This window comes from Phocoena phocoena, chromosome 5, assembly GCF_963924675.1.
Source record: "Phocoena phocoena chromosome 5, mPhoPho1.1, whole genome shotgun sequence".
Classification (NCBI taxonomy): Eukaryota; Metazoa; Chordata; class Mammalia; order Artiodactyla; family Phocoenidae; genus Phocoena; species Phocoena phocoena.
Window position 1 is genome coordinate 17,249,626 of NC_089223.1, and position 25,566 is coordinate 17,275,191.

The 25,566-nt window shown below is 38.3% G+C and overlaps 1 protein-coding gene across 1 annotated transcript in view; it reads left to right on the top strand.

Annotated features, from left to right (window-relative positions):
• The window catches only part of METAP1 (methionyl aminopeptidase 1), a 67,791-nt gene that overhangs the window by 28,006 nt on the left and 14,219 nt on the right, over positions 1–25,566 (top strand). Inside the window, exons 2-7 of the mRNA XM_065877824.1 lie at positions 8,561–8,612; positions 14,454–14,569; positions 16,131–16,191; positions 20,337–20,428; positions 21,162–21,245; positions 23,951–24,089. Coding sequence (XP_065733896.1) covers positions 8,561–8,612; positions 14,454–14,569; positions 16,131–16,191; positions 20,337–20,428; positions 21,162–21,245; positions 23,951–24,089 — 544 coding nt within the window. The remainder of the gene's footprint in view (positions 1–8,560; positions 8,613–14,453; positions 14,570–16,130; positions 16,192–20,336; positions 20,429–21,161; positions 21,246–23,950; positions 24,090–25,566) is intronic.

Genomic DNA, 25,566 nt, shown 5'->3' on the forward strand with positions numbered 1-25,566 from the left:
GTGGCGCGTGGGCTTAATTGCTCTGTGGCATGTGGGATCTTCCCGGACCAGGGATTGAACCTGTGTCCCCTGCATTGGCAGGCGGATTCTTAACCACTGTGCCACCAGGGAAGCCCAAGAGAATTTTTAATATTTTGATAAAAAGTTTTAAAGGTCATGGAACAATTGTAATTTTCCCTGTTGATTATGAAGATTGCTTGTTTTTTTTTTTTTTTTTTTTTTTTTTTGCGGTAGGCGGGCCTCTCACTGTTGTGGCCTCTCCCGTTGCAGAGCACAGGCTCCGGAGGCACAGGCTCAGCGGCCATGGCTTATGGGCCCAGCTGCTCTGCGGCATGTGGGATCTTCCCAGATTGGGGCATGAACCCGCGTCCCCTGCATCGGCAGGAGGACTCTCAACCACTGCGCCACCAGGGAAGCCCTGAATATTGCTTTTTACAGTTGCAGCTTGTATGATTGTTTACTACTATGCAAAGCAAGGACTGCCTGTATTAAAAATCAGCTTTATGGAGTTCTTCAGGACCATTCTGTGTATTAAAGTTTTAATTTTGGGTGTGTGGATGGAGATCAGGGATGCTGTAAACTCTAAGTCTTCATCAGCTTGTTCCTTCATTTAAAACCCTTTAATGGCTTTTTCTGTTGTCATTAAAATAGACCAGAATTTTTAACAGGCTCTTATCTCTGCCTCTGTCTTTAGCTCTTGTCTTCTACCTCTTCTCACAGCACTGTGTATTTTTTCTGTTTAGCCCTTATGACTTAAACTATGTAGTAAATTGTGTGATTAGCCATGTAATATTTGTCTAGAATAGGCCTATATTGTTCACTGCTGAATGCCCAGCACCTATGCGCATATAAACATGGGCATACAAGTCTGTTCATTCATTCATTCATACATACAAGTACAGAGTGCACATTACAACTACATGGCACTCTGTATTTTATATGTGCATGGATATATTTTTTTTCTGTGGAGGGGAATGATTGCTTTCCCAAGATTCTCAAAGGCTTCAGTGGTCTGAAAATGTTAAGTCTTGTACTATAGGAATTGATACAGTGAAATGTATACTCAAGCCTAGATGGTATCATTATACATTAAAGATGTTCACTTTCCAATCTGCATTTGAATATTTGGACATTCAAGATATTATATATGACCCTGAGCAAGCATTTAAAATTATTACATTGTAGAAGATAAAATTCATTTTAAAAATGGTTATTTGTGTTGGGATATATTAATATAGTAGCATTTAAAAAATCTCTATCAATTTTACATAAGATATAAGACAGAGTAGAGTTGCTATTGGGTGGGAAATCGGCTGCTTGGCAAATTTCATCTTCTAGAAAATTGTAAATTTCTTCTAGTTTTCAAACTGTGTTTTCCTTTTCAAATTACCTATTGATTTTTTTTTTTGGATCCTGATTCAGTTATATCTTAAGCTTCTTTAAAGGGGTTTATTTAGCTGGAATCTTTGATTTTTTTCAGGGAAGACTGTTCACAGTATTGCTGTAGTACTGGCTATATCAATACCTAGGAGACATGTAAGCTACTTTAGCCATACTTAGTTCTCATTGGGCAGACATTCAGTTGTTTATTCTGAGCTGGCATAATAAAAATGAATTGAAAATTGTACCAAGCATAGTTGGTATGCAGATGGTTGGCCTGGTGTTCAGGAAACATTGGAGTTAAGGCCTGTAAGTGAAGGATGGCAGTAGCATGCCTACCATGCTGCCATGGTGGGATTTTTGCCTCTGGGCTTGGTGGACTCAGACTGTGGTCCTAGGACCTGCCCTGAACTTCTCACTTCACTCCCTTCCTTCCATCCCTGACCTTTTCCTTGCTGACAGTCTTACTACCATAAACATCTCTGCTGTAGGCTAGACTGGAAGAAGGAAAACAAGAAGCTCCAGTCTGTCTTGTCACTTTTGCCAATCATGTCTATGAGGAGGAATAGTTTGGAGAGGGAAGGAAGAGAAGAGGTTGAAATTGCTGACCGAAGTTAGGTTTCTTAAAGTAAGTCATGTGACTTTGCTTGCCCCATTTAAAAATTACCGTGGATAATTGGGAGTTGAGTCCATAAATAAGTACATGTAAGTGGAAAAAGCTTCAGAAAGACTGTAGTTAGTCCCTCACCCTGTTTTAGTGTGTGCCCTGATGTCTTGTTAGTCACTGTATTAGTTTCCTGTGGCCGCTGTAACAAATCCCCCAAACTGAGTGGCTTAAAACACAGACATTTATCCTCTTTTAGTTCTGGAGGCCAGAAGTCCAAAATCAGTTTCATTGAACCTAAATCAAGGTGCTGGCAGGGCCGCGCTCCCTCCAGGGGCTCTACCACATCACTCTGATCTCTGCCTTCCTAGGCACATTACGTTTTCCTTTTCTCTGTGTGTGAACCCCCCTCTTCCTCCTTCTTACAAGGACACTCGTGATGATGGCATTTAGGGCCAACCTGCATAATCCAGGATAATTTCCCTATCATAAAATCCTTAATTTAATCACATATGCAGCAACCCCTTTCCCGAATAAGGTAACATTTTACAGGTTCCAGGGATTTTATTATTGCTGCTTTCACCCATCACTCCTCCAGCCCCCTTTTTGTCTTTTATTAAACAGGTGAGTGATTGTTTATCCCAGTGTTCTTTGAGTTTTCGTACCTCATAATCCAATGCAATTTCTAACCAGTATATCCACCAAAACTAAAGTTGTGGAGTTTTTTACTGACGTCTCTGTTATTGTTTTTCTACTATGATGAGGAGTCTGGAGGTGGATGTGTTGAGACTTGGAACAGCAGCTCCACAAAGTCATTAGGGACCCAGGCTTCTTGGGGTGTGCTTGTCGTTTTGCAGGCACAGCACTGCTACTTCACTTCAGGCAACATCTCCGGGTTTGAAGAGGGGAAAGGGCAAAGAGTAAAAGATAGGTGTTTCTTTTCTCAGAAGCTTTGCAGAAGCCCCACCCAACAACTGGGCTTACACTTGGTTGGCCGGACTGGGTCACGTGTCCACCTGCAGCTTCAAGGAGGCTGGGAATGTTTTTAGCAGTGTTCCCACAACTCCACTCTAGCAGGATTCTTTGGCTGTTGAGGAAAGGGGAGGATGGCTATGAAAAAGGCAGCTTGCAGTCTGTCCTGGAAAGTGATGAAAGCAGTTCACGTTTCCTTCTACAGCTACAAGGTTTTTTGTTTTGTTTTGTTTTGTTTTGCGGTACGTGGGCCTTTCACTGCCGCGGCCCCTCCCATTGCGGAGCAGAGGCTCCGGACGCGCAGGCTCAGCGGCCACGGCTCACGGGCCCAGCCGCTCCGCGGCACGTGGGATCTTCCCGGACCGGGGCACGAACCCGTGTCCCCTGCATCAGCAGGCGGACTCTCAACCACTGCGCCACCAGGGAAGCCCCTACAAGGTTTTTTTTTATTGGCTGCACTGTGCAGCATGTGGGATCTTAGTTCCCTCACCAGGGATTGAACCCAGGCCCTTGGCAGTGAAAGGGCGTGGAGACCTAACCACTGGACCACCAAGGAATCCCCTAGAAGGCTTTTGTGTATATGATCACATTATCTTTGTTTCTTCCCTAACGGTTGTGGAGAAAACCTGCTTAATGCTGGGTATGGTGATAAGCACTAAGATGTCATACGTTGATACTTGCTATGGGCTAGACACTTGAACTACTTTTATATATGTTAGTTGCATTATCTCCTTTAATCTGCTATGTGATCTTCTCCTGGAGAAAATCAACCCACTTTATAGGTGGAGCAACTGAGGATCCATTAAACTGGTAGTAAGTGTCATCATTCCCTAGATTTAAAGGTAAAATTTTAGAGCTTATAATGGTATAGCTAACACATGGTATAGCTTAATCACACCTGTGTTTTCTAGTTCCAGGTTTGGTGCTAAATCAGTGCTTTGAATTGAGTATGTGCAAAACACCCCTCCCCCCACCCCGCCCAGCCCATTCACACACTGTGAAACAGTGAGAAAGCATGACCTGTAGTCAGGTAATCCTGGTTGAGTCCTTCTTCTGCCAGGTACGGTTCTGTTATGTGACAGACAAATTATCTAGTTTATCTGTGCTTCAGTTTTATCATTTGTAAAATGGGGACAGTGTCATCTGCCTCGCAGGGTTTTTGTGAGGATGAAATGAGATATAGGTGTATAGTGCACATATATTTAGTAAATGATAATTTACAGTTTTTACTATGGTTGTCTTCCTATTACAATTCAACATTGAGTTTTCCTTTCTTATGTAATGCAGCGGTCTCCAACCTTTTTGGCACCAGGGACTGCTTTCGTGGAAGACAGTTTTTCCATGGACCAGGGTGCGGGGGGGCGGTATGGTTTCGGGATGATTCAAGCATGTTACATCTATTGTGCACTTTATTTCTATTATTATTACATTGTAATACATAATGAAATAATTATACAACTCACCATAATGCAGAATCAGTGGGAGCCCTGAGCTCATTTTCACTTGCCACTCACTGATAGGGTTTTGATGTGAGTCTGCAAGCAATTGATTGATTAAGGTCTCTGTGCAGTCAGACCTCTCCGCTAATGATAATCTGTATTTGCAGCCGCTCCCCAGCGCTAGCGTCACCCCCTCAGCTCCACCTCAGATCATCAGGCATTAGATTCTCATGAGGAGTGCGCCACCTAGATGCCGTGCATGCGCAGTTCACAGTAGGGTCCGCACTCCTCTGAGAATCTAATGCTGCTGATCTGACAGGAGGTGGAGCTCAGGCGGTAATGCGAGCGATGGGGAGCGGCTGTAAATACAGATGAAGCTTCATTCGCTCACCCACCCGCTGCTCACCTCCTGCTGTGCGGCCTGGTTCCTAACAGGCTACAGACCAGTAGCGGTCTGTGCCTCGGGGGTTGGCAACCCCTGATGTAATCGGTTAATACTGAAGAAATAATTTATTCCTTTTTAGTTCTTGGGACTTTTCGATTAATCTTAATAATCCTCTTTTGTGGTAAAATCATAGAAAAATATTTGTTTTTCTACCAATTTCCTATAACTCCATGGTGGGGAGGAATTGATTTTTGTGCCAGTTGTGAGTGGTTTTTGCAGTGACAACAGATAGGGGTAACTCTAGTTTCCTTCCTGTATTAGTTTTCTATAGCTGCCAAAACAAATTACAACAAACTTGGTGGCTTAAAACAACACAGATTTGTTATCTTGCAGTTCAGTATGTCTGACACAGGTCTCAGGGCTAAAAGCAGGTGTTGGCAGGTTGGCATTTCTTTCTGGAGACTCTAGGAGAATGTGTTATTTGCTCTTTTCAGTTTCTAGAGGCTTCTTGCATCCCTTGGCTGGTGGCTCCCTTCCTCTGTCTTCATAGCCAGTAATGTAACATTTCTGTGGCCATGCTTCCATCATTACATCTTTCTCTGACTCCTTCTGCCTTCCTCTTCCACCTCTTAAGGACCCTGTGATCACATTAGTCCCATCTGGGTAAACAGTATAGTCTCCCCATTCTCGAAGTCAGCTGATTAACAGCTTATATTCCCCTTTACCTTAGTTGTAAACTAACATATTCACAGGTTTTGAGGATTAGGACACGGACGTCTTTAGGCACCATTATTCTGCCTCCTATATCTCCCATCCTCCCCAAAAGACTGAGCTCGGTTTCAGCTTCAAAACTGGAGAAGTCTTTAATGTTGCATACACCTTTTTATACAGTTGAAGTCTGTTGAGGTTGTAGGTTGTAGTAGGAAGGAGGTAATGGGTTCATCTGGGATCTTTGACTCAACTGCTGCTGGTTGTGGAAGATGCGAGGGGAGTGAAGGGGAAGTAGTGAAGGTCTGGCCCTGGAGGGGGAAACCAGCCGAGGCTGTTGGGTAAATCTCTAGGGAAAGCAACTTTTAGCATCACTGGTGTAATGGGTGTTGATTACTACATAGTCCTAGGGATTTCTCTTTTTTTCTCCTTCTATTTTTTCTTTAGCTTTCCTTTTATTCCTGGATTTTTTTGTGTGTTTGCAAAGTCAAAACGTTTGTAGGGATTTGTGAAATTTCTTAGTATTTGTAATGATTTATTTGAGTAATTTTAAATTATTTGAAGGAAAGACTATAAAAGTCAAAGCATCAGTAAAATCTATGTCTGGTTGAATTCATTTTTCCCATTTATTACTTGAGTTCATTACTTGAATTCAATTTACTACTTGAATTCATTTTCCCAATTCAGTACTACTTACTGGTGTCTGAATTATGTCACACGAACGTATTTTCCCAACTGAAAAGTCTAGTCTTTCTAGTTATTTATTTATCCATTCTGATCAATATGCAGGTGTTCACTGAAACTCCTCCATGTGCCAGGCGCTCTGCTTGGCTCTGGAGATATAGTGGTAAACTTGACATAGTCCCTTCCCTCACGGAGCTTACAGTCTAGTCTAGTAGGGCTGTCAGCACATAGTAAACAAAGTGGATATGACTAACTGGGAGTCAAACTACTATAAATCATGGAAGAATCTGCAAAATTTTCCTTATTTTTATTTCCCGCAGTGTATGATTACTTTATTGGTTCAGAGTTCTTTTCAAATACTTCAAAATAATTTGATGACATGAAATTGAAATATAACTATAGCTACTATTTACAATATTGACTAATGTTTTTTGGCTTATTTGAAGTATGTAATCTGAAGTTTAGGTTGCTTTATTTATTTATTTTTTGAATTTTATTTCTTTATACAGCAGGTTCTTATTAGTTATCTATTTTATACATATTAGTATATATGTCAATCCCAGTCTCCCAATTCATCACACCACCACCCACCGGCACCCACCACTTACCCCCTTTGGTGTCCATACGTTTGTTCTCTACATCTGTGTCTCAATTTCTGCCCTGCAAACTGGTTCACCTGTACCATTTTTCTAGGTTCCACATATATGTGTTAATATACGATACTTATTTTTCCCTTTCTGACTTACTTCACTCTGTATGACAGTCTCTAGATCCATCTACATCTCTACAAATGATCCAATTTTGTTCCTTTTTATGGCTGAGTAATATTCCATTGTATATATGTACCACATCTTCTTTATCCATTCGTCTGTCGATAGGCATTTAGGCTGTTTCCATGACCTGGCTATTGTAAATACTGCTGCAATGAACATTGGGGTGCATGTGTCTTTTTGAATTATGGTTTTTCTCAGGGTATATGCCCAGTAGTGGGATTGCTGGGTCATTCTATTTTTTTAAGGAACCTCCATACTGTTCTCCATAGTGGCTGTATCAATTTACATTCCCACCAACAGTACAAGAGGGTTCCCTTTTCTCCACACCCTCTCCAGCATTTGTTGTTTGTAGATTTTCTGATGATGCCTATTCTAACTGGCGTGAGGTGATACCTCATTTTATTTTTATTTTTATTTTTTGTGGTACGCGGGCCTCCCACCGCTGCAGCCTCCCCCGTTGCGGAGCACAGGCTCTGGACGCACAGGCCCAGTGGCCACGGCCCACGGGCCCAGCTGCTCCGCAGCACGCGGGATCCTCCCGGACCGGGGCATGAACCCACGCCCCCTGCATCGGCAGGCAGACTCCCAACCACTGCGCCACCAGGGAAGCCCCCTCATTGTAGTTTTGATTTGCATTTGTCTAATAATTAGTGATGTTGAGCAGCTTTTCATGTGCTTCTTGGCCATCTGTATGTCTTCTTTGGGGAAATGTCTATTTAGGTCTTCTGCCGATTTTTTGATTGGGTTGTTTGTTTTTTTAGTATTGAGCAGCATGAGCTGTTTCTATATTTTGGAGATTAATCCTATGTCTGTTGATGCATTTGCAAATATTTTCTCCCATTTTGAGGGTTATCTTTTCAGCTTGTTAGCAGTTTCCTTTACTTTGCAAAAGCTTTTAAGTTTCTTTAGGTCCCATTTGTTTCTTTTTGTTTTTATTTCCATTACTCTAGGAGGTGGATCAAAAAAGATTTTGCTGTGATTTATGTCAGAGTGTTCTTCCTGTGTTTTCCTCTAAGAGTTTTATAGTGTGCGATCTTACATTTAGGTCTCTAATCCATTAGGTTGCTTTATGAAATGAGTTTTAAAATAGGCATTATCATTTTTAAGCTTTTCCAAATATTTAATGTAGTGAAGTTACAGTTGTTGATTTTCGCAAATAAGGTTTCCAATAACTTTCTTATATATAAAGTTCTTTAAAATATTTCTAATTAAGGAAAGCCTGGGGGCTTCCCTGGTGACGCAGTGGTTGAGAATCTGCCTTCCAATGCAGGGGACATGGGTTCGCTCCCTAGTCCGGGAAGATACTACATGCCGCGGAGCAACTAAGCCCGTGCGCCACAACTACTGAGCCTGTGCTGTAAAGCCCGTGAGCCACAACTACTGAGCCTGCATGCCGCAACTACTGAAGCCCATGCTCCACGACGAGAGAAGCCACCGCAAAGCGAAGCCCGCACACTGCAGTGAAGTGTAGCCCTCGCTCACCGCAACTAGAGAAAGCCCGTGTGCAGCAACGAAGACCCAGCACAGCCAAAAATAAATAAATAAAATAAATTTATTTTAAAAAAAAAAAAAGGAAGGAAAGCCTGACACTAATTTTCATGTTTGTTCCTTTTAGGAATGTTTTAAAGGAAGCTGGGCTACTCACAAGTTACTACATAAGAAAGCAAGTAAGTAAAGTCACACATCTCTATACCATTTTTCTTAGAAGTGGCTTTGTGCAGAAGACAAGAATTCTTCCAGGTCTGAAAGCGTATATTTGAATGTTCTGATGGTATAATTCCAAAAGCTAGAATTAGGACATGTTTTGTTCTTTGTGGTATGTAATCATTTAAATAAAACATGACTAATACCTCTGTTAATCTTGTTTCACATATGTAACATGAAAACATGAGATGGCTGCCACGAGTGGGATCTGGCTTGAGCAATACCAGAGGACATCCTAAACTTTTGGCATCTGGCACCCCCTTTCCTTTGCTAGAAGCCTTTGTGTGTTGTAGGCAAGGACGTATGAGCTATCTGGCTTCATTTAATCAAATCGCTTTTGTTCTTGTTTAGTTTCAATTTCAGTTGCTTTGTCTAACTCAAAATTATATCGCTTTGTTTTTTGGGTGTTTTAATGTTATTACTTACAGTCTAATGTTTAGTTTTCCTTTTTGAGACACCACAAAGTGAAACTATTGGCTGCTTTTTAGCTATTGCTGTCAACCACACTGATCTATTGCTGATTCGAATGGCCTTTTCTGCTTTCGCAACTCATCCTATAAATTCAAGCCGTTAGTGTAGCTAGCTCAGGACAACTCGTCACAATTACTTGCAAATTGACAAGGGCTTTTTTTCTTACAGCATTGCCATCCTTATGGGTGGATTGGCAGATAGTACGTGGTTCTTGGTATAAGGTTTTCTTTCAACTTACTGATCTTGGTATTTTTAGTTCATCTACTTTATATTTTTAAGGAATTTGCTGATTTAATAAAGTTTGGTAGATTGTTTTATGTGTGTATATACCTTAAAAATCTCATTGAGGTCAGTTTAACCACCATTTCAAGGAAAAGGAAATAAAAATTTTAAAAAGACATATATTCTGTGGTTGTATAAAGCGAAGTCTACATTTAATGGAAATGCTAGGCTATTGTGGGAGGAAATGTGGTTAGAGATGAGGAAACATGATGTGAATAAATGAGTTTAAAAAGCATAAATGGCAGGATTTGCTACCTGCAAAGTGTAGAGATAGTTTTAAATATGCCATTTTATTTTATTCACTTATACTTTAAATACTGTATATCAAATGTGTTAGGTATTTTTAGAGCTCTTTGAGCCAATTATTAACATTTTATATTCAGGAACTTAAAGCACAGGGAACTGAAGGATTGAGGTGAAAGAGTATGTTACTAAAAGAACTTGGGTCTTCCCTGGTGGTGCAGTGGTTAAGAATCAGCCTGCCAATGCAGGGGACACGGGTTTGAGCCCTGGTCCGGGGACATCCCATGTGCCACAGAGCAACTAAGCCCGTGTGCCACAACTACTGAGCCTGTGCTCTAGAGCCCACAAGCCACAACTGCTGAGCCGTCGTGCCACAACTACTGAAGACTGTGTGCCTAGAGCCCGTGCTCCGCAACAAGAGAAGCCACTGCAATGAGAAGCCCGTGCACCGCAGCGAAGAGTAGCCCCTGCTTGCGGCAACTAGAGGAAGCCCGTGTGTAGCAACAAAGACCCAATGCAGCCATAAATAAATAAATAAAGAATGGGTCTCTACTGCAAGTGTTTGCCAACTCATTGAAGTGTGCTAGTTTCTTCAATATTGGGTTTCTAAGGATAGAGCTATTTCATTATGACTTACACTGCAAGAGAATTAAACAGCTGGTGTTTCCTAAGTAGTTGTTACTGCATTGGACTAAGACGGTTTGTGTTTTACTTATACCTCTAGAGTTTAGTATGGTGCCGTGTTTCAGACTGTGCCCTCTTGGATCTTAGGGGATGATTTCTTCAGTGGGTGAGCTTAATATTCTTGATCACTTTGGGCTGTGTTGGGTAGAGTCAGCCCTCAGCTGCCAGCCCTGTGTCTTTCACGCCCTAATAAATTGACCCCAACTACCATTGTGGATGACAGTCCTAGAGGAGGGAATGATGTGGGGAAAGGTGATCTCCAGGGCTAAGAAGAGTTTTGAGAAAGGGATTAGGGCAAAAGAATGTTGGGCTGGGAAGGAACCAGGGCATCTTAAAAGATAGCACCTCATTCCAAGAAATAATAGTGAAATAATGTAGCAAACAGTTCATGTGAACTGATGTCTAATTAAAGATGACCCATTTATATTTATGTTCATGAGGGATATTGGTCTGTAATTTGCTTTTAATGTCTTTGACTGGATCTGGCATTAGAGTAATCCTGGACTCATAGAATGGGAAACATTTCCTCCACTTCTATTTTCTGGAAGAGGTTGTGTAGAATTGGTATTATTTCTTCTGTAAATGTTTGGTAGAATTCACCAGTGAAATCATTTGGACCTGGAGTTTTCTTGGTTGCAGAAGCTAATCAGGCCTTAGGAATATTTCAAGTGTGAGTTAAATGACTTAAGAGCAGAATTTACTTTTTATGTGTCATAGTAAAGAAGACCAGTTAGGTTGTCAAGCCCTTAAATGCATGTAATGCTGATGCTTGGGTGCATATTTGTTACACATATCTCCTGCCAGAGTTTACACAGTACCATTGCCTTTGATCTGTAAAAGTTGTAGCACTTCACATCTCAATACTATATTATTCTACACTTTTTACACTCACCACTGATATACTCAGTGTGTTTCTTTGCTTCCCATTTTCCTAAAGTAAAAGGTGGACATGGTTGACAAGTATCTTTTTATTTATTTATTTATTTTATTTTTGTGGTGTGCGGGCCTCTCACTGTTGTGGCCTCTCCCGTTGTGGAGCACAGGCTCCGGACGCGCAGGCTCAGCAGCCATGGCTCACGGACCCAGCCGCTCTGCAGCATGTGGATCTTTGCGGACCGGGGCACGAACCCGTGTCCCCTGCATCGGCAGGCGGACTCTCAACCACTGCGCCACCAGGGAAGTCCCGACAAGTATCTTTTGAATAGCCAAAGATACGATATAAAAACTCGTTTAAAAAAACAACACAAAAGAAAAACCTCTGTGGGATTCCCTGGCGGTCCGGTGGTTAGTACTTGGCGCTTTCACTGCCATGGCCTGGGTTCAATCCCTGGTCGGGGAAATAAGATCCTACAAGCCGCACAGCGCGGCCAAAAAAAAAAAAAAAAAAAAACCTCTAAATAATACTTTTTATTCTACTCTTCTACCCTTCCAAATTAGTGTGCTTGAATTTTGGATTGCGGAGGGAAGGTATTAGATAATATTTCAAAACCGGTTCCACCAAGTTTTGTGAGCACGGATTACTCTAAGCCTCACTTCCAAGCTGCCGAAATCATGCATTTATTTTGAGTGTTAAATAAACAAATCTATGTAAGTGCTTGGTGTATGTACAGTGTGTAGTAAGTGCTCAGTAGCCATTTAATAATCATCTCTGGGAGAACTGAGTCAGGATTGAGATCAGAAGATTCTGTTCCAGGCAAAGCTTAGATATGGGCAGTTCTTTTGTGGCAGCTGAGGCCACCTGCACAGAACCTTTTAAAGAGGAAAGAAAGAAAGGTGTGCTGTACTTGGTACCTGATCTTGCACATATCAGGTACTCTTTGACACCACCTGCAGCTTACCTAGCCCTGTTGCATTGTGATGTTTGAAAGACAGCTTACAGATGTTTGTTTATGCTGTCCTGTGCTTTCACAGTCATTTGAAAAAGACCAGTTAGTATGCAATTTTGTTACCAACCCCCAGTCCAATTCATATTTATTAGATTTTTATTACGTATGTGTCTGGGACTTAGGGGCTTAAATCAATTGATCCGTAAATAGTTTACATTAAGAAAAACTTACTTCGGAAGAGAAACTTTCCCTAAGTAAATTATACCTAGAGACTAGAAAAGGGCTTGCCATATTTCATTCTTATTTAGATAGCTTTTGGGTTATATTATTTGTTGGAGGTCTGCTTTCAATTCTCTTGAAAATCGATTGTGGAAGGTTCAGAATCCAGATCAGTGGAAGGAAAGATTTTGCATCCTTCGTTTTCACCCTCCCTTGGATGATGTTAAAGCAAAAAGCCTGCATCTTGATTGTTGTTCTGTCCTGTTCTGGTGAAAATTATTCTTGAAGTTTATGATTCAGACAGAAGCGCTTGATGCAATCACAGCTAAAGCAGGTGTAAGTTGGCCTGCATTTTAAACTATTTTCTATAATGTTTGACCCTAGTGGCAGTGAATGGAGTCCATTACTGTCCTGGAATGAGAAACAGTTTCGTGTGAATGTTAATGTCAATAGGAAAACTTTCCTGAATTTCATAGGGGAGAAAGATATCTAAAATTTAGTAGTGTAGTAGAGCTCTCCTTTCTCTTTTTCTATTCCTTTACTTTTTTTTCTTTTGGCTGCGCCATGTGGCATGAGGGAATCTTATTAGTTCCCCGACCAGGGTTTGAACCCGTGCCCCGTGATTGGGACTTCAGAGTCTTAACTACTGGACCGCCAGGGAAGTCCCCTCTATTCCTTTACGTTATATGTAATATTATAATTGTATTTTCTTCCAAAACACTGTGAATGGATTGGTGGTATTTTTGCACTCTTTTCAGTTGCCCCTCAAGGGCCTTTCGATCCCAAGTTGACCACATGCTCTTTGGAGAGAGTACTGGACTGGGAAGCAGCATTTCCACATTTCTGTGCCCATGTGAACCATATTGCCTCAGTTTCCTCATATGTAAAATGAGAAAATGAGATTAGATTGTCTTTTCCTTGTTGTTGATAACTTTAGTCACCATGCTGTAATTTCTATCCCCAGGACTTATTTATCATATGACTGGAATTTTGTACCTTTTGATCACCTTCACCCATTTCACCATTCCTCTTTAGCTTAAGATGACATGATTCCATCTGTCCGAAATCAATTTTAAATAGATTGCTTAAAGGGGGGAGTTTTTCCTTGTACACTTCTAAAATTATTTGGAGCTTGCCTTTTAAAACCTGTGCTAGCATTACAATAGTCAGGAAGACACTGGTGTGCGTTGGGAGGTGTATAGGCTGCTACTTGGTGTAGGAGGGATTTGAATTCCTGCCATTTAAACTCTTAGGTTAGTAGTTTTATTTCGGTTTTTGGATAAGAACTGCAGTTATTGTGCTCAGATACCATTAAGGGTAGGTTCTGTGTGAAGAGTTTTAGGTGTATTTCAGTAAATACAACATTGTATATTATTAACTAACCTGGTAGTAAGGTGTGTGTTTGGTTCTTAATTTTTCTAATGAATTTTCAGTAACTTCCGATTGATTGTTCCCTCCCCTTATCTTTGCCTTTTCCTACTTCCTTCTATTACCTACTTCTTTCTGTTACCTCCTTCCTGAGAAAAGGCAAATGGTACTCATCAAATTTTCTAAGCAACTTAAAATGTTGACTTGAAAGTCATTCATCAACTAAGTGAGAAGTTTTTGTTTTTTACTTTAAATTTGCTTTGGGATTATTTAGAATCTGTTCTTTTAGTAAAAGCACAGAATCCATTTGTAATATCCGCTCTCAGTTGGGAAGTTTTCCCCAGGCTCAAATTTTGTATTTCAAAAAGCAGGCTTCCTATAAATTGACATTGTAGAGAGAATACATTTAGTATTTACTTGAGAAAAGGAGTTCAGCTATGAGCTGTTCCTATTCAACATTGTGTAAAAAATGAGAATATGTTTAGTTTGGGCTTTTTCTCCCAAGACACTTAGATCTTTGAGGAGTCATAGGGATGTGGACATAGCAAGAAAGCGGTAGCTTTGGTGACTTAGGTTAGGGTAGAAGTTTGCTGGATTTTGTGCCTGGGCTCTTTGGCTTGGCTTTCAAATGGTGATAGTTAAAGTATGCTGCTGCTCGGTAGCTTGACCACTGAGGCGTTTCTTTCTCTCATTCATCTGTCCATCTCCCAGAAGATGAAAAGGCCAAGCGAGAATCTGTGTCTCCCTGGACTGTGGAAGGTGATATCAACACTGACCCATGGGCAGGTTATCGATATACTGGTAAACTCAGACCACATTATCCACTGGTGAGTAAATAAGGTAATAAAAATTTAACATTCTTTTAAAGCAATTTTCAGTTTCCTAAAAATGATACTTAATAATTTGTATTCCAATTATGAATCATATGATCAAGATTAAGTTTACATTCTAGCTTTTTAACTTTTATGGTACATTATTTAGAAGTTAGTAGGGATAATTGGCAATCATGGATGAAGTAGAAAAATTTGAGATGAAGGATTCTTTAATATTTAAGAAAGTTTGAGGTAGAATAGATATTTTTAGGCCAACATAATGGTAGTGTATATTACTACTTCTCTAAAATTTTTTCAGCGTGATATTCTTCTACCTTAAGTTTGATATGGCTTTTCTGCCACTCCTGTTCCTTCCAGCGTTCTTGGCAGACTGACTTCAGAGTCTTAACCTAGGAATTGACTTAAGTTGAAATTTATTTGTCATTCTCAAATACTTAAATTCTTTTTACTGTTGTATTCTTTTTATAAAAGAGATATATCGGGGCTTCCCTGGTGGCACAGTGATTGAGAGTCCACCTGCCGATGCAGGGGACGCGGGTTCGTGCCCCAGTCCGGGAAGATCCCACATGCCGCGGAGTGGCTGGGCCCGTGAGCCATGGCAGCTGAGCCTGGGCGTCCGGAGCCTGTGCTCCGCAACAGGAGAGGCTACAACAGTGAGAGGCCCGCGTACCGCAAAAAAAAAAAAAGAGAGATACATCTTTAATTTTTAAAATTTGGAAAAATATCAAAAATATAAGAAAGTTTAATTGTAGCTCCCAGAGATAATGTCCAGGAACATATTGGTGTACATTTACTTTGAGACATCATTTTGTTACTGATTGTGGTTCACCAATTTGTTTGGAACAACACGGGCACCTTCCTTGTCTGCATGTAATCTTAAATCTTTAATGGCTTCTGTCACTCTCCCCATTCCTTACATATCCTGGGAAAGGGGGTGGCATTAGCACTAGGCTCGATCTTCACAAAACAGATATGTTGTGATATTTAAGATGTCATTTAAAACTTTTTTTTTCATTTAAGTCAGCGGTCCCCAGCCTTTTTGGCACCAGGGACTGGTTTCATGGAAGACAGTTTTTCCACGGGGCAGGGTCTGGGGGGTGGTTCAGGCGCTTCTGTGAGTGATGGGGAGCGGCAGGTGAAGCTTCACCGCTCACCTCCTGCTGTGCTGTACGGGTCTCTGGCCAGGTGTTGGGGACCCCTGATTTAAATGAAATGAATGAACTTTTGAATTTGGTGTTTATTCCCCCACTTTTATTTTCTTTGTTAGTAGATTTTTTTTTTTTTTTTTGCGGTACGCGGGCCGCTCACTGTTGTGGCCTCTCCCATTGCGGAGCACAGGCTCCAGACGCGCAGGCTCAGCAGCCATGGCTCACAGGCCCAGCCGCTCCGCGGCATGTGGGATCTTCCCGGACCGGGGCACGAACCCATGTGCCCTGCATCGGCAGGCAGACTCTCAACCACTGCGCCATCAGGGGAGCCCTGTTAGTAGATTTTAATAATGAAAGTTACTTTCACGTTTGAATCGGATACATCTAACCTCTTCGTTTTTTTTCAGATGCCAACAAGGCCAGTGCCAAGTTATATTCAAAGACCAGATTATGCTGATCACCCTTTAGGTAAATTCTGCTGTGCTGTTTCTTCATATTTCAATTTGTGGGCTTGCTGACTACTACAGAGGAAAAGAGTGCTGTTTTAGTAGAAAAGTTTCAGTGCTGGATTTCTAATAAATGTAAATATGTTTTCAAGGCACACTAGAACATTTGAGAGCATTAAAGATTCTTTCCTCTCATTAGAAATCTAATCAATTCTGAAAACATTGTTTATGTGGCTGTTAAAGGCTACATTCAACATAATATTGTATTTAGTGTTGTTATATCAAATTCTAGATTTTAAAAATAGTTTTGATTTTAGCATGTTCTCCAACCTTAATTAAATAATATCCATCTAGGAAATAACAGATGGTGGAGGCCTTGAATGCATGCCTAACTAAAGACTCTGGACTGTAGCAGTAATAGACATAGATAGTAATGGTGATGTACTACATAGATAGTAGTAATGGTGATGATAATAGTAGTAGTGGTGATGCTGATGATTCTATAACTGATATTTTTTCATAACTGTGTGTCAGGCACTGTGCCAACCTCTTTACATGTATTACTCCATTTAATACTTTCAACACTCCTGGGGTGGGTTCTATTGTCTTCTCCCTTTGTGGTTAATGATAGTGAGACATGCAGAGAAGATAGGTGCTTTACAGCATAGGCTAAAGTTGGATTATGTGAAATTACTGAGTTTGCTTGTCAAAAATGGTTGAATGTGGTTTAATCTACTGAGCTAAGCTACCTTTGCTTTTTTCTCGAAGAAAAAAAGGGAACTGTATTAAGTCCTTATGAATATAATTTGAAAATTTAGTTAAACACTGTTTCAGATAAATTGAAGGAAAAGAGTCTGAATGATAGAATACTGTTGAGGATATATAATTTCATTACACTGTATTTAATATTCTTGAATATAGTTTTAGATTGTATTTTTAAGGAGTACATAGATAAGGTAAATTGTAATAGGATAAAATGTTGCACAGTGAAAAGTGAGTACCTTTCCCCAGAAGTAATCACTATTAATGATTTCTTGTAGAACTTTTCAGAGATATTTGTTGTGTGTACACACATTAACACACCCCCACCCAATTATACACAAAACGAACAAACTATATATACCTTTTCACCTTGCTCTGTTGTATTTTATGTTGTAAATATTCCATATAATCCGATATAAAACCATTTCTTTCTTTTTAATGACTGAAGTATTCCATTGTGTGGACATGTTACAATTTATTAAACCAGACTCATACTAATGTATGTTTAGATTATTTCCAGGTTTTTACTTCTAACAATTTGACTGCAGGAACTGTTCTTATAATTACATACTTGTCCACATGTTGAGAGTATTTCTATAGGTTAATTGCCTAAAGTGAAATAGCTAGATCACAGGATACATGCATTTTAAAAAATTTTGAGAGGTATTATAAATCTCAGAGATTTTTTTGCCAGATAAAAACATATGAGAGTCGCTTTCCCTGTATCTTTTTTTCTTTTTAAATAAATTTATTTATTTTTGGCTACATTGGGTCTTCGTTGCTGCGCACGGGCTTTCTCTAGTTGCCATGAGCGGGGGCTACTCTTCATTGCGGTGCATGGGCTTCTCATTGCGGTGGCTTCTCCTGTTGCGGAGCACAGGCTCTAGGCACGTGGGCTTCAGTAGTTGTGGCACATGGGCTTAGTTGCTCCCTGGCATGTGGGATCTTCCCGGACCAGGGCTCAAACCCGTGTCCCCTGCGTTGGCAGGCGGATTTTTAACCACTGAGCCACCTGGGAAGTCCTCTTTTCCTATATCTTCCCCAGCTTAGAATCTTATCAAGTTTTGCGATCTGTGCTAATTTGAAAGATGAAAAATGGTATTTTGCAGTTTTTTAAATTTGCATTTTGAGTAAGGTTGAGCATCTCTATATTTTAAAAAATCATTTGTATTTTTTTTCCTTTTGAACTGTCTATTCATATCCTTAGATTTTTTTCCCCCCAGTTAGATTACTTAGTTTTTTCCATACTGACTTATAAATGCTCTTTCTATATTAAGGAAAATAATCTCTTGATGTATGTACTATGAAATGTTTTCTCCCAATCAAGCAGTTACATTTTTGTCTTTGTAGCATTACATTTATGACAAACTTTCAACATTCTTCTGTAGTAAAATTCATCAGTGTTTTCTTATAAGGTGCCTGTGGCTTTATGACCTAGAAAGACCTTTTGGGTTCAGAGATTATAAAAATATTTTCCCATGTTTTCTTCTATTTCTATAGTTTTACTCTTCTTCTGTGTGTGATAAAATTTTTGGTCCATCTGAAACTTATTTATCTTTAGGAGTTAAGTAGGGATGCAACTTTATCTTTTTCCCAGCAGAATATCTGGTTGTGACATCACGAGTTATTATTAAAAATTAGTCTTTCTTACTGATTTAAAATGCAAGCTGTATCACTATATTAAACCTTCACGTCTTTAGGTTTTTGGATTCTGTTCTGTTTCATTAACCCATCTGTCTAATCATATGCCATTGCCAAACTCTTAATTATTACAGCTATATCATGTTTTAATACTTGATAGGCCTTGTTGCCCCCGCCTTTCCTCATTTTCAGAATTTTCCTGGCTGTTCTTGCATGTTTGTTTTTCCATGTGAAATTTAGAATCAGCTTGTCTGGTTCCCAAAAATGTCCTGTTGCCATTTTTTTATTGGGATAGTATTAAATTTATAGACTAATTTTGGAAGAATTGACACCTTTACAATATTGAGTCTTCCTATCCAAGAACAGGGTATGTTTTTCTTTCCTTCATTAGGCCTTTTTAATGTTAAGTTATTCCTGGATACTTTATCTTTTTAAGTTATTCTTGTGAATATAATATCTTCTGTATTTTTTGCTTGTTTGTATATGGGAAAGTTATTGATTTTTATATATTTTTCTTATCTGCCAACTTGCCGAATTCTTATTTCTAGTCATTTACCAGGTATTCCCTTGTTCTAGGGATATATCATCATATCTGAAATTGATAAGGAGTTTTTCCTTTTCTTCCTAATTTTATATGTCTTGTTTCTTTCTCTCGTTTAGTACATCTGCTAGTACTGTCAGAACAGTGCTAAAAACACTAGTGCTGATAGTGGGCATTCCATGATGTTGGTTCTTGGCTTGAGATTTATATTTATCATGTAAAAGTGGTAGCTAGCTATGTTATCAGAATTATCTTTCTAGATGATCATTTATTTTTCATTACTTAATCTTTGGCTATGATGAGTTATATTAATAGTTTAATATTGAACTATCCTTGCCTTTCCAATATGAATCTCACTGAAGTCATGCTGTACTATGTTTTTTGGATTCTGTTTGATAATATTTTATTTGGTATTGTTATATCAGCATTTGTAAAAAGAGTAGTTTATGGTTATATTCTTTTTGTCAGATTTTGAAATAATTATTATACTGGCTTTAATGCTTTTAAATGTATGAATAACTTCAATTAAGCTAATTTTATTAGTGAAAATCCTTAGGGCAGTATTTTTCAAACTTTTTTGACTATGACCCAGAGAACTGTATTTTATAGCATGATCTGTGTATATGTGTGTGTGTGTATAAATTAACAGTCAAACATTTTACAACAGCACTTACTTGCTTACTTACTTATCCTGTATGATATAGTCTATTATTTTCTATTCCATTTATTTATTATAAAAAAATATTAGTCATAGCCCACTAACAGCCACTAAAGGGTCACAAACTGCCATTTAAAAAACACTGACTTAGGTTCCGGTTTCAAAAAAGAAGTGAGTGTAATTAATTTATCAGTTGTTGATAATATACTTGCTTCATGAGATGATGATCATGAAAACAGTTATAAAGTGTATGGTGCTCTTCAAATGAGAATCACTTACTGACCTTATTAACACACTCCCTGGCAAATAATAAGTACTCCATCTTGAATGATTTCTCATAGATTTGGAAATTTGTTCTTTAAAATTGTTCTTTCAGTTTGTTTAGCAAATTTCATGTTGCAAGTAGTTTTTCAGAAAACCTGACCTGGACCCTCCCATATTATGAAATACCATTATGTGAAATAGTGAGACCTGACTATTATTATATCACCTAGGGGATAATTACGCTAATATATACTACGTCTTTTTGTTCATTTTGGTTTTACTTACTGATTTTCTTTACCAGGAATGTCTGAATCTGAGCAGGCTCTTAAAGGTACTTCTCAAATTAAGTTACTCTCATCTGAAGATATAGAAGGGATGCGACTCGTATGTAGGGTAAGAGTTTTTTTCTCCCGCCCATGGGATAGAACATGTTTAAGTAGTTATAACACATGAAGTCAATGATTTGCTCATTTATAAAGGTAGCAAATGTTACATAGTAAAACTGTGACTAGCCATATTTACTTTATTTTTAAATTTATTTACTTTTTGAAGTATAGTTGATTTACAATGTTGTGTTAATTTCTGCTGTACAGCAAAGTGACTCAGTTATACATACATTCTTTTTTATATTCTTTTCCATTATGGTTTATTCCAGGATATTGAATATAGTTCCCTGTGCTGTACAGTAGGACCTTGTTGTTTATCCATTCTACATGTAACAGTTATTTTCTGTGGTTCTTTGAGGAAAATCATTCATCTATTCTTTTATTTCCCTCCCTTCCCTTCCCCATTGTAGAATTGTGAGAAGCTTCAAACTTCATCAGTTCATTATTGTTTAGATTACTTAGGATGTACATTTTCACATAGAAATCAGTCAAACGTACTTATTAAGCTATTTTCTAGTTAGCCCAATTTTATTTATATGTTTACACACACACGCATACACTTTTATTAATGGGTGTTAGAAATACATACAAATGGTTATAAACTGAAAATTCAGGATTATAATATGCAAAGTGAGGTTCGTATTATCAATATCCTACAAAATCTAAGTTAGTCCAAAGGGTACAGATTTCTGTTTCTATTTCATTTCTTCTTGAATGTATGAAGTGTTTCTCTTTTACAGCTTGCCAGAGAAGTATTGGACATTGCTGCTGATATGATTAAACCAGGTGTAACTACTGAAGAAATAGATCATGCTGTACACTTAGTAAGAATTTTAATTTTATGCTTTGAAAAATTTTTTCATACTGTTTAGTCTAAAACATTAAAGTAAAAAATTAAAAATTAAGTAAACCTAAGTTCTGAATATCTACACTTGGCTAATTTGAAAGCAAAGTTTTCACTTTGTTTCAAGTATAGAAAGTATTCAACAGTCATTATTCCCATCTTTAAGTATCTGTGGTATTGGGGTCTGAGGTAAGCTTGAAATATCTTGTTTCTGAAACCTCACATTTCATAACATTTTAGTTTAGCTTTTATAAGATGATTAGCTTTATTAGCGCTTTAAGTAAATCACGCTACCACATGCATCAAATATTTTGAAATAAAAAAGAATATAACTTCTGAAACTAGATTAGTAGGAAAACATCTTCCTTTTTATATCTGTAATAACAAGGCCACAAACAGACCAGATACATGTTTGTAGTAAATATGGTATAGGTATACTTTTAAAATAAAGATTGCTTATCCACCAAAGAGAGACCTTAAAACCCTTTAGTAAATAAATATTCATGATCATAAAAAAAAACAAAAAAAATACCCTACAGTAGATGAGTACATATATGATATGATTAGGTTGTTCATAGTAGAAGAGCAATAATTAGTTAATAAATCACATGGAAAACTAGTTAAACCTGCTCTGGTAATCAAACAAATGCAAGTTATAAAGACCTACTAAATTAGTAAGTATTTTAAAGATGTTTATGTCCATTGCCTACGGGAAGATGGTGAAATTGGTACTCCTTTGCATGGTGGTGGTATTGTAAATTGGAACTATCCTTTTGGAAGGAAATTTGACAATGTGTCTTGAGCTATAAAAATGTTTAGAACATTTTTTTATTTGGAATTTTATAAATCCTGATTTTTGGGTATTGTTCCATGTTATAAAGTACAGTTGACCGTTGAACAACACAGGTTTGAACTGCATGGATCTTTTTTTTTTTAGTATTTATTTATTTATTTGGTTGCACCAGGTCTTAGTTGCAGTGGGCTCCTTAGTTGCAGCTCCAGGGCTCCTTAGTTGCTGCTCACCAGCTCCTTAGTTGTGACAGGTGAGCTCCTTAGTTGTGGCATGCATGTGGGATCTAGTTCCCCAACCAGAGATCGAACCCGGGCCCCCTGCATTGGGAGCGCAGAGTCTTATCCACTGCGCCACCAGGGAGGTCCCTGCATGGATCTTTTCATGTGATGAAAAAGATCTTTCATCTTTTTTTAATAAATATATATATCTACTGTAAATGTATTTTCTCTTCCTTTCGATTTTTAAAAAAAATTTAATTAAAAAATTTAAATTCTTTGGCCTCACCACGTGGCATTCTTTTTTTCTTATGATTTTTAGAATAGTATTTTCTTTTCTCTAGCTTACTTTATTGTAAGAGTACAGTATATAATACAAAGAATTATATAATATAAAGAATACAGTATATAACACATACAAAATATGTGTTAACCTGTCTGTTATTGGTAAGGTCAACAGTAGGGTATTAGTAAAGTTTTGGGGGAGTCAAGTTATACGTGGAATTTGGACTGCGTAGGGGGTCACTGCCCCTCCCCCCCCCCCCATCCTTCCCCCACCCCCTGTGGCCCCAGGTTGTTCGTGTCAGCTGTATGTGGTATGCATTAATAGCAGTTTGAATGCTTCCTATAGGCCAGGTGCTCTTTTACGTGCTTCTTTTATTAACTCATTTAATTTCCCCAGCAACTCAATGAGATAGATGCTACTGTCATCTCCATCTTATAGATAAGGAAACTGAGGCAGAGAGAGGTTAAGTTGCCCAGGGTTACACAACTTGTAAGTAATGGAGTTGGCATTTTCAGTCAATGCAATCTGCTTCTGTGTGCTCTTAACTAGTATTTATACTGCTGTAAGAAATACAGAAGCATATCGTTAAATATAAGGAAAAATGATAGGCATGTAGTTATTGATCATAATATTTTTTTGTAATTGAGGAAACTAATATAAATTTTCAATACTAGAATTGCCAATAAAATTATAGTACATTCCACAAAGTGTATTCTAGGCAACTATTTTAAAATTATTTGTAGGAAGGCTGTGGCAATGTGGAAAGAGAAATTATGTATGCTCTGACTACCACTGTATAAAAACATCCAAGTAAAATAAGACTTATTTATGGGGAACCAGATCATTTTCTTAGAGTTTCTTTTGTTGTTCCACATGAATGTAGTGGTTAAAATGTCTCAGGGAATACTTTACCATCTCTTAATTATTACTAGTATTTATTTTTATTTTTACTACTTTTATTTTATTATTAGGGATAGAGGCTTGTTTCTATGTAAGAAATTATAACTACAAGAAGTGTGCACATTAATTTAAAATTTTAAATTTAAATAATATGTTTTTAATAAGGAGTAGGTAATTCTAAAATAAAATCTTCATATAGTGACATCTGTATATGTAAGTATTTGAAACATGTGAATTTTCTTTTCCTTTGCGATTATCAAGTAAACTGGTTTGCCTGTGGTCTGACTTACAAACCCTACTATTTATCTGCTGTTTAAGGTAATAGCTACTAGGATTTCTAAAATAAAATCTTAAATAAGTTCTTCATTAGGAGCATTTGTACAACAAAATTTTCCACGTTTTTCAAATTTTAAAATGATTAATTGTATACAGATTAACTTTTTCTTTGGCACATTCCAGATTATTCTCTCCGTATTTTTAATTTATTATAGGCATGCATTGCAAGAAATTGCTATCCTTCTCCCCTGAATTATTATAATTTCCCAAAGTCTTGTTGTACTTCAGTGAATGAAGTGATCTGCCATGGAATTCCAGACAGACGGCCCTTGCAAGAAGGTGATATTGTTAATGGTAAGAAATAAGTGTGACTTTTGTCGCTGTTAGCAAAGAAACAGCAAGGCTTTGGGAGTCTAATAGTGACTTGCATTTTCTTCACTTGCTTCCTGTCTTTTACTTTTGTCATATTTAAAACTTAAAATAAATTGAAAATCTCTGGAAACCTATCTTATGGTTTTAAGATGTTTAACTGCTTTCAAGGTGCTTCTAGTATGATGTGCTTGATACAGTTTCTTTAATGCAGATGATCATTATGTGATTGGTAAATAGGGGAAAGATGTCAGTGAAGCGTGGAAGTAATGTTGATTCAAGTGGGATTTTTTTCTGCTTATTCCTTTTAGTCCACTATTGGTTTTGAAGAAATCAGGGCAGGCTTTCTTACAGATAAAGAGAAATCATTAGTAATATATGAAGCTCTTAAGAAAAAACGCTAAAAATTCTGCAGAAGTATTGTCCTTGATGTAAGAAGTTCAGAAAGTGGCTTTAGGGACCACTGTGTTAAGCTATTTTGGGAAACTCCAGGTGCAGAGAAAGAAGCTGCAAAAAACATTTTCCTCTGTGATTGAAAAAATGTTGATGAATTAGGCTCCCCTCGATGGTATCTTTAATATTGATGAACTTGGTCTCTTTAGTAATCAGATATCTTCAAGGATCTATATATCAAACAAGGAAGCCTGAGCCCAGGTGTTAAAGGCTACAGAGAATGGACCAACTGTGATGCTGGCTGTGAATGGTAGTGGGGACTTGACCAACACTGTTTTTTTTTTTGTTTGTTTGTTTGTTTTTTGGCGGTACGTGGGGCTCTCACTGTTGTGGCCCCTCCCATTGCGGAGCACAGGCTCCGGACGCGCAGGCCCAGCGGCCATGGCTCACGGGCCCAGCCGCTCCGCGGCATGTGGGATCCTCCCAGACCGGGGCACGAACCCATGTCCCCTGCATCGACAGGAGGACTCTCAACCACTGCACCACCAGGGAAGCCCTGACACTGTTTTTATATGAATGGTTTTTGCTTCAGTTAGAGTATCTGTTTATAAAGTTCCATAAGTTTTGAGGGGTCTGCCCAATGCTGTTTTTCATATATAAGCCTTATTATTTTTATTACACACATAACGTGTGAGGTTTTTCAGGAACGTGAGTGTTGTGCTAGAGCCAACACACCTATATTGCAATATTTTAAGTGGATTGAAAATTTATGGTTTAAGAATACTCATTTAATGTGCTCCGTAGTATACATTTAGTGTAGTTTAGTGGTGTAGTGGTAATCTGTATTTTTAAACACGGGACTAGTCACAAATCAGTGAAAGGCAAATGAGTCTTTGAAAAATAAGTGTAGAATAGTGTAAATGTTTCTATTTATTGATTCATTAGGATGAGGAAAAAGTCGTTAAAGATAACTAATGAAAGCAGTATTTCCTGTTTAACGTCAAAACGTGGCAAAGTCCTTCATTTAATGTTCTTAACTTGGGTCATTGATCTTGCATGAATGTATCCG